At 45.0% G+C, this 10,195-nt stretch overlaps 1 protein-coding gene across 1 annotated transcript; it reads right to left on the bottom strand.

The window, feature by feature from the left end:
- Positions 1-353: 353 nt before the first annotated feature.
- Positions 354-10,195, bottom strand: LOC118792951 (cardiac-enriched FHL2-interacting protein). Its single transcript, XM_036550846.1, is given in 3 exon segments — positions 354-5,365; positions 5,367-6,427; positions 9,967-10,195. Coding segments are annotated over 2 exon segments (5,607 nt in total). The 5' UTR covers positions 6,288-6,427; positions 9,967-10,195; the 3' UTR covers positions 354-679.

Genomic DNA, 10,195 nt, shown 5'->3' with positions numbered 1-10,195 from the left:
GAAAAATAACCCCCAAAATAATGGGACTATAACCAGGGAGTCTAAACTGCCTTGGCTGTAAGTAAAGTAAAGTAAATTCAATTACTGAGATATTCGTAAAATTAGGAAAGCATTAACTTCATACCAGTCATTTATACAGTGATTATTAGGAGAGGTGAAGCAAGCAGTGATTCTGTTTAAGAGAACATGATTTTTGTTGCCATCTGTAGAAGTACAGGATTTCCTGGGAGTGCAAAATTATAAATTTAAATTAATCTCTGAAATATCTTGTGTTAGCAAATGATTTTTACTGGAATGGTTTACATATATATGTTTTAATTTAGCACAAAACTTTCTTTCAATAAATAGCCCTGCTTTGTCTAAGTATCCATCACAAAACCTAAACTTTGTTAAAAAAATGAAACCTTTTCAGTTTAACAGTACATTTTATACAGACTACAACAGAATTGGCAATGCTTAAAACGTTATGAAAAGAAAAAAAAAAAAACAACTGAACATTCAAACCAGTGACCATCTCTTTCCCGTTTACGAATTTACAGCTATATTGCCTTCTCTCACATGTATGTACATATATACTCTGCTTCCATTTAATTTATTCCAGTGTCATTCATTAATGCTCAAAAGCTTAAAAAAAACAAAAACAAAAACAGTGCATTTTAACAACCAGTAATCCCTGAATTCAGCTGTTGTCTACTATGATATTGTCCTGTTCACTCATGGACATAATATTGAGATTTCTAGAGCTGACACTGTCCTTGCCCTCGCTGTATAACGATCCCTCTGAAAGTTGATCATGTGACCCACACACCGGCTCAACGTGTGTCCCTGCTTCTCTGCCGCAGGTCTGTCCAGATTCCTCCTGCCTCAAGGTGGTGCTACACTCCGGCTTTTCCTGATCCTCTGAGAGAGATTCAGAGGCTGGCGTCTGGGAGGCAGAACTCTGAGGTGGTAGGGATGAGACGGGCATCGGTACAAACCCGTGGTACAGCATATATGGGGGATTCACAACCTCCATAGGGGATGCTCGGGGTGCAGGCTGTTCCTGCGACCGCACTGGAAGCTGAACATATTTCCCCGTTTCGGGATCGAAGAATGTTTTGGTCTTCACCTGCATGGGCATGTCGACCATAAAGTATTGCCCTGAGTCAGGGTCTTGCAGGAGCTTTCTCTGGGTCACAGGGAAAGACTGAGTGACCACGCTCTGGGCAGGCTGGACGAGACTGGGATCAGCGCGAGGTTGGGGTGCTGGTGGAAGGCTAAGTAAGGGTTGTGATGACAATGTAGGCTGTGATGGCAAGGGTTCAGCTGGGGTTGACAACTCACTGGAGAGCTCTTTGACTGGTTTCTGACCAGCCTGGCTCTTAGTCTCCCGTTTGCCTTCCACTTCAGCCTTCTTGATCCTCCTGTTTGTAAGTCTCTTGGCACGCCGAAGGGCCTTCTCCGATTTGGGGAGGATGGGCGGTGGCTTGCCCAGTGGATTTGATTCGCTGGTGCTGCAGGTGGACTCGGACCTCTCGCTGGGCTCCTTGCAGCCGTCCACTTCTTCGCTGGGGACAGAACTGGAGATTCTCTCCTCCACCGCGTCCGCCGTGTCCACCGCGTCCACCGCGCTCACTGCATGACCCTCAACCTCCTCTGACACTGTGCTCATAACTGATGGACTTGCATCTTCCTCCTGGCATGGGTTTCTCCGCTGATTCCTCCTGGTTTCTCTCTCAGTGGTTAATTGCGCGGTTGGGGGTGTCAGGCGGGGAACTGACATTTCCCTCCAGCGGGGTGCTCTGGTAGATGCGGTCGAACTGTCCCGAGAAGAGTGGAACTCAGCACGCTCCCTGGGCCGGCCACGCTCGTCCTCGCCCTTCTCAGACCCGCTCCAGCTGTCCCTGGGAGAGCTCAGTCTGAACTCGTCTGAATACGGCCTGTGGATAGGTGGTTTTACGGTCTTGGTCAGTGGAGATGTCCTGAAAGTGTTGTCCTTCACTTTAAACAGGGTGGGTTTCCCCAGAGACGGGGACGAGGTGTTGGATCGCGGCCCTGGGGTCTGTGACTTGGCGTACTCTATCAGACAGCGAACCCACCCACCTTCGTCTAAATTATTCGGAGATATGGCGCTTTCTTCTTTGAACAGTATGCTCTCCACCATGGGAGGTGAAGCAAACGATCTGCGTTTAAAGCCTGTCTCACTGTCATTGCTACTTGGAGCGTAATACTGCAGTACCGTCTCTCCCAAATCGTTCCTCAAGGGTTTTGTGACCGCTCTGCTCTCTTCGCTCTTTTCCTGTCTGTCCCCAATGTTTCTTAAAGGAGAGTGGGCTTTTGTTTCTTGTGGGGAACCTTTTACAGAAAGGTAGGATTCCTTGGAAGACTGTGTAGGCATGCTGACCCTAACTGGCTCCCCTTCTTTAGTTCCATTGACCCTCAAAGGTATAGGGGGTGCCACATGTCTACCGGTGCGTTCATTAACATTTTGTTCCTTCACAGTTTCATTGGCATCATCCTTTGTAGCTGCTATCATCTCACGTTCATCATTAGCAAGTTCCGTTTTGATTTTCTCTCGCGCAGCTGACACATCTTGTGCTGCTTTGTTCTTTTCGCTACTTGGACGTGCTGAAAGAAGGCTGTGGTCTCTCTCATGCTTCTGAGCTACATCCTGTTTAGCTTGTCCCTTATCTTGCCTTGCAGCCGTGTCCTCTCTGGCTTTGTGATCTCTAATCGAAAGCACATCTTTCACTTTATCTTTCAGCTTAAGGATTTGCTTTATTTTACTGTCCTTCTCTTTGTTTGAAAGCATTCCGGTTTCAGGTGTGCTCTTCCCCCTGAAATCAGGTGCTTCTTTTAACAAATTCTCCTTGTCTTCTTCTTTTTCTTTTGTTTTAAGTACTTCCACCATGACAGGTTCTCCATCCCTGAGTTCCTCTTTTTTAGCACACTCCCTATCTTTTGATCCAGTTTCTCTCATTTTCTCACTTTCTTTTTCTCTCACTGCTGATGTATCACTTACAATGTGCTTTCGCCTTGTCTTTGCAGGGCCCTCCTGTCTAACAGTACCTCCATCATTACTTGCAAGCACCTCATTTTTAGCAGCCTTCCTCTCTTTTATTGCACTTGAGCTCTCTTGGGTTTTTTCTTCAGCTACATATCCAGCATTTTCAGTTATGCATGTCTCCTTCTCAGCAGTAGGCTGCACTTTGACATCATTCTTCTCTTTAATTTCAGATACCTCCTTTTCAGAGTTTTCTCTCTGTTTTGCTGAAAGTAACACTCTGTTCTCTCCTGTTTGACATATTTTCTCTACCACTTCCTCTTTAGCTTGTTGAAGTTCTTTATTTGTGAATGCTTCACCCCTGACTGCGTTCTTTTTTGTGGAGAGCACATCCTGCCCAGCTTGGGCATGTTCTTCATTTGCAAGGAAATCATTTGAAGTGTGTGTACTCCTTCTCCTTAAGACCATGACCTTTCCATCATCCTCATGTTTGTCAGCTGAAATTTTATCATTTCTGAGAGGCCTGCTCTTTGCCTTTGCATGTAGTTCCTCGGGAACTTCCTCTTTAGCATGGTTATGTTCATTAATTATGAATGAGTCCTTTTCAGTGTGCTGACTTTGTCTTGTTGAAAGTACGACGTTGTGGCCTTTCAGAGCTGGCACCTCACCTGTAACACCTGTCACAGTATCTGAGAGAGTGCTCTGTGTAGCACGTTGCAACGACCTGTTTTCCAACAACTCGCCCAAGAAGCGTATGTCCTCTCTCGACACAAGTCCATCCTTAACAGCTTGGTCTTCCTCGTTGTCATCTCGCATCGCATATCTTTCATTTTTGATGTACTGATTCTGTCGGGCTGAAAATACATGTTTAGCCCGGCCTTCCTTTCTAGCACGTTCTCTCTCTTTATTCACAACTTGTTTAGCATTCCCTCTTTCTCCTTGTTTCATGTTTTCTCTTTCTCTGACCAACAGCAATTTTTCAGATTCAGCATGCGCATCCTGTTTAGCATTGTCCCCTCTTTGCACTGCCATGGTACGTTTAGGACTGTCCTTTTCTTTCAAAGCAATGATATCGCCATCTTTCACCAATGTAACTCCACGGCCCTTTTCGTTTTGTTTGTTGACACGCACCTCCCTTTCGCCATTGAATTCCTCTCTGGCCAGCTGATTTTTTCTGTTTTCGTTTTCTTTAGGCACAATCTCAGTCTCGTTTTCTCTTAAAGAATACATTTCTTTCCTTCGCTTATCTTTCTCCTTGTTTGCAGTGATCCGAGCAGGCATATCAATGACTGGCGCCATAGTCTCTGTTGTGCTGACTGATTTGTAGAGGTTCAGTGAAGGGTAGCCTTGTTTCCCTGTCACTGGCGTTTTGTTCGATTGTGACTTAGCAAAGCTGCCATATTGGCCACTTCCACTTTCTGGATGCTGGTCTATGCCCAGCGAATTTTCATGTATGCTGCTGCTCTTGTAGCTGGGAGCTTCTTTTACAGTCTGGGGTGAGCTTAATGTCAAATAGTCATCCGATACGCCACCGTCTGCATGTTTTTTATGATGGACGGTTTGCGAGCCAGTCGGTTCCAAAACAAGCCCACTCCCGGGCCGGACATCGCTTGATTTTGGCTGCAGGGATACGCCGACCTCAGCAACCAGGGCCTCAGAAATAGCTGGGGTGTTTTTGGGTAAAACATTTTCTTCCTTGGAGGGTGGTTTGCTGTGTTCTGCTGTCTTGAACTTTGGGGGACTGTAGGTGCTCTTTACTCGTTTTCTGTTGTCCTTGAGGTTGAACAACAGGCTGGAGGCCATGGCCTTGTAGCTGTCACGTAGTTTGACCTCGGGAGCTGGTTTTACTGGGGAGTCGGTGGTGGGTGAAAGGTCAAGATTGAGGGCATCAGGAGTGAGCGCAGACTGAAGTATGTCAGGTAATTCCGTCTCTTTCCTGGACTGAATGATGGGCGTCAGCAGCTGGGAGATACTGAACGGTGTCACGCCGTTGGGCGTCGGCTCTCCCACTGTCGTGACAGCCACTTTTGCTGGAACTGCCGGAGCAGCTGGGACTGTCGGGACCACAGGGACCACTGGGACCACCTGGAGAGCCGGGACCGCACCGGCGTTGGAGGGTGATACCCCCTCACTTCCCCTCGCTTTCTCTCCGCATTGTGCGACCGTGCGGGGTCGATCTCCAGGCACTGTGCCCCGGGCCAGGTTCCTCTTCAGTCTCCAGGGTGCACTGCCGGCCCCTGTCTCCGACTCACTCCTCTTTTCAATGGACAAGGCTTTCTGCAAGGAAGGCTGCATGGCGGCAGGCACATCTCCTGCCTGTTTTCGGTTCGGCTTACTTTCGTTAGCCTCGGCAGTTTGCACTCCCTGTCCTGTCATTAACTCCTTATAAAGAGGGGAATCGTACCATTTGGGGCACTCGTTTGTGGACGAGAGGTCCAGCACGTTGTTCTGCTCGAAACAGATACTTGTTGCAGTCCCTCCACGACTCAAACGGGCTGTGCTCACTGTGGAGAAAGGAGCCCTTGGCGCTCAGTTTCCTCAGCTTGCCAGACTTGCCACGTTTGCTCTTCGAGGGCTTTGAGGGGGGAGTGTCCAGATCCTTGCCTGGAATCTGGGCTGCTGCAGCTCCAGAGGACTGAAAGTGGTTTTTGGATGGCTCGGAATGACCCCCTTTATGGTGACGAGTCACAGAAGTCTCTGATAGTTCCCCCTGAATGTTCAGCAGGACTGATTTATCCCATGAGTCACTGCTGACCTGCTTGTATTTGAAATCCCTAGTCGCTGCTGTGACACCACTGTGACGGTCATTCTCCACTGTGCTGAAGGTCTTGACCAGAGATGACATATCCGAGTGACTCTTGTCATGCTGCCAGGTTGTTTCTATGGCGCCATTGCGTGGCTGAGTCTCGCGGTCATTTTTTAGGAGCCCCTTCTTTGCCATGTCCATAACTGACTGCTGGAATGTTGCAGCGAACCCGGTCTTACCCGCCACCTCTCCGTGCCGCTTTGCCCCGAGAGAAAACGCATCATGGGGCACGAACTTCAGCACGTCGGGGCCTCGAGTGTCCACAACAAACGCGTCACAGCGCTCGATGGGGGACGGTGCGAACTCGGAGTCATTGTAGACTGCCTCATCGCCGATGCACAGGCTCCTGAAGGCACGGTCAGTGAAGCTGCTGACCTCCCTGTCCGTGTCGTCCATGAAGCTGCCCACACTCGAGGTGTCGCTGAACCCGTCCGTGTATTTGTAGTGCCCCTGCATGCCTCCTCCGTGACTCACATGGCGCTTCTCCAGACGGCTCATGCCAAATGCTTCGCCTGCCCGGGCACAGGAGGGGGGCAGCTGCTCTGATTCGTCTCCTGCTCCGGGTCCCCTGCTCCGCTTAGGCCGCCTTGAATTCGGCAAGCTCACCTTCTGAAAGGTGACAGGATCTCTTTTCTGACCTACACAGGAAGCAGAGGAGAGAGTGATGTTATAAATATTTGCATGGCCAGACGAAGACTAATAATGATCTTTTTTCAACAACATTAAGACGACGACAGCAGAGGATCTCTTTGATCCCGAGCCAAGACTGAGCAGTCTGCTTTTGTGTGACGGACACTAGTTTGGAGTCAGGCCAGCTCCATCCCCTGTCTAATGTGTCACATAATGGACTTACATAATTCAATACAAACAGCGACCTTGGAGTAATAGTTACACGTGATGTACATCATAGTGCGATGCATGAAATCAAGTAAGCCTTTTTAAGTATTTCAAATATTTAAATATTCAACTTGATCTCCCTTTTTAGTTGTCCAGAGACAGAACATATAGACACAGGTACAAGCCAGAAGCCTGTCATAACTGGTGAAAAACTAGCTTGGATTTTTTTTTTGATAATATCACAGTTCAGCTTTCTAAAGGCTGAAAACAAGTCAATCCAAATGCAAAACATTGCATAACATTATATAATTATATTACATAATAGTATAATGTGGATCTTACGCTTTTGATAGAAATAAACTTAAAATTCAAAATGTTATTGGGAATGATGTCACTCTGAGCCTTTGCCCCTCCTCTTGCATATGTTTCACACACACACACACACACACACACACACACACACACACGTATATATTTACAAACATGTATCACATACAGGATGGGAGGGGAGGTTCCAGCGGAGGTTAAGTGTATTAAGCCTATTCTGTCACATTTACAGTTACATAGATATACAGTTTAATAAGCGCAAGACTAATTTTTGAAATGCAGAAGAAGTAAAAAGTAAAAAAGTAAAAATAAGAGGGTAAAAGGCCTGGAGGTAGTATTTGATCAGAATTTGATGGGAAGCAGGAACATTTTTGAATGCGAATATGAGTAAATGGTGTAAAAATAATTCAATGTTGAGAATGGTAGATTTGACCTTGTATGTGTGACATGCGGTGAATCACTGTCACTATGTACAGTAGGGACCGTACAACACAGCACACGTGAGCTATTTTAAGGAAAGGAGGCTGCCTGTCTTTCCCACCCTAAAAACCAGGCATGTCCACAGCTGTGGTGGTGGGGGTTTAGAAGGGCCCAGAGGCCTTGAACAGTGGTCCGTCTGACCCCATGACTCAGAGGCCCACCCCCATTTTTCTGTTCTTAGTAATGCCTAAGGCTGAGTCCCTTAAATGTTTGGTGCACATCATCACTGCTTTGGCTAGTAAGCCAAAGAGTTAAAATGGCAAAAACCCAAAGGAGTAGATAAGATTTCCCAATTCTGAATGTCCTTTTAAATGATTGTTGATCAGCAGTACCTATAATCAAGTCCTTTGCAAAGCAAAACACTTTTTAGAGATTGAATTTAATGTTTTATCCTCACTTCCAATTTATAATGGTATAAAATACTCTACTGCAATGCAATATTCGTAATGAACTAATTTCTTTTTGTTCTGAGTAGAACCATTTTGCAAGTAATTGATTTGCTTACTAAATCGGTTGCCCCCAACAGCAGTTGCTATGGAGGTGACCTAATCATATTGGCACAGTGCACTTGGGAGCAACAGAACACTGCTCCTTTTAGCTCCATGCAAAACTGAATGACACACCATCCAAAGGCAGCGCATTGGAAAATTCCTGCCCAAACATCTCTGGGGTAAGGGGCAGGCATAATATTTGAGAATATAAGTCCAATATGTAAATTAATGATTGTTGTTATTATGATAACAATGGTGATAATGATGCTGATTCCTATTGTAGTTATTATGTAATAACTTTATATATATATATATATATATATATATAGAAGATATATAGAAGATTTTACAGTAGTCACATGACAGAGAGATAAATAGATTAAAAAATAAATTAGATATTTTTAAAGTACTGTGTGGAGCACAGTTCTGACGCCTTTTAGAGAGCTGATGCATCTCTGTTGGCGGACATATGTTTGTATGGAATATTCTGTACAAGATATTCTGAGGAGCGAAATGTGATGGCAAGGATCTTAAGGTACTGAAATGGTCGAGAGTTGTAATGGAGTGAAAAAGTGGTGCGAATAATAACTAATATTTGACGCAGGGCAAATTTCCTGTTTGGTTTCAGTACTGTAATATAAGGACAAGCTACTCAAAAAAAAATTACATCAAACTTTCTATTCACCGACTCATATGTGTGTGTTATTGACTGTGTTTGTCTGTGTGTGTGTGTGTGTGTGTGTGTGTGTTTGTGCACATGTGACACAACATGACTGTCATACAGCACCACTTGAAGCAATCACAGAAGAATTACTGATCACTGAGTAGCAGTGTGCAGTGTTGTTCAGGGATCTGCATGTATTAACGACAAGGTGACTGGTCCCAGTTCCTGTTGGGACCTGCCCTTCCACTGACCAGTGTATTTAATCCTTTAGTGAATGTCCATGTGTATAACTGGATCATGTGCGTGTTATGGTAAAGTTGGATAGCTAAAACTAGGTGTGTTAAGTTAACCTGGATAAGGCTGCCCTGCTCTGTGTAGCATTGACATACATAACACCAACACACCAACCCTTGCGTGGTGCTGACAGAACAAAAATAACCTGACCGGCCACAGCAGCGCTTTATGAGGATCTATTAACCTTGAGAATGTGAGTAAAACATAGCATCATAAGCACTTAATTTTACTGCAGCTGCCGAGTGCGGTTCGCGCAAGCTTAGAATAACTCATGGTACCATTTTTATCCCAGAAGCTGAGGCAAGGCTATACCACTGACTTAAGAGATAGTGCTTATCTCTGTCTTTAAGTCTGAGATATACCTTCAAAGTGGTGAGGTGATGTATAATAATTTTAAATCAAACATAAGTAGTATTATTACTTCAATCATTTCAATTAAAAATGGATTTTAAAAATGTGCAAGGAGTAAGCGCAGCATTTCTCAGAAGCAAACTTGGTTTTAGAGTTAGAAATGCGTAATTGTTTTACTCAAACCTACAAAGTAACAAACTCTTAATACAGTGCACACATGCTGTATACAAATATACACTATTTCTGTTTTTGCCATAATTTCTGCTGATGAAACATCAACCCTTACAGTGTTGTGAGTATAAAGTGCGCCCTTCAGACAAAAAAAATGGCTGCCATATAAGAAATTTTCCATCACTTTAGAATTTGATATAGTAGCAGTTGCAGTTTTTGGGTGATTTCCCAGCATCTACCAATGTGACTGGTTTATTTTTACCAGCAGAATCGTTATAGCACAGGATCTAACTGAAGGGATGGTTATCAGCATAACATACCAACAAAGTATCTACATACAGAGAAAAGAGTCATTTCAATATCTGTGCAGAAAATCTAAAAGTATAGAACCAATTAGTATTGGCTGGTTAAGTGCATGCCACTTGTATCTTAAAGGAAGGTGGTCTCAATGTGTTTATATGAAGGAAGCCTAGAAAGGTTATGAAAACACACATTCAAATGTGTTTGGTGTCCATTCACAACAAAAAACAAGCTGGAGATGATGAGTATTGTGGCACCTCACCTTTTTGTCCTGTGCTTCATTGTCAGGAAAGTGCATCTGTCAGGCCTCAGAGAGAAGAGGTTTATAGCAAGATCCCAAGGATATCATCCACGCCTTATGCCCGCTGAAAGGGCATGATCTTTCAACTTCCTTTTCAGCGCAGCTGGGAATAATCAGGCCGCGTTTTTCCACGCTCTCGTCTGTGGGGATCGACGGCAAAATGAACCTCAGGCAAAGTCACACAGCACGC

This window comes from Megalops cyprinoides, chromosome 1, assembly GCF_013368585.1.
Source record: "Megalops cyprinoides isolate fMegCyp1 chromosome 1, fMegCyp1.pri, whole genome shotgun sequence".
NCBI lineage: Eukaryota > Metazoa > Chordata > Actinopteri > Elopiformes > Megalopidae > Megalops > Megalops cyprinoides.
Note: the sequence above shows the minus strand (reverse complement) of the source record. Positions and strands in the feature narration are given on the sequence as shown.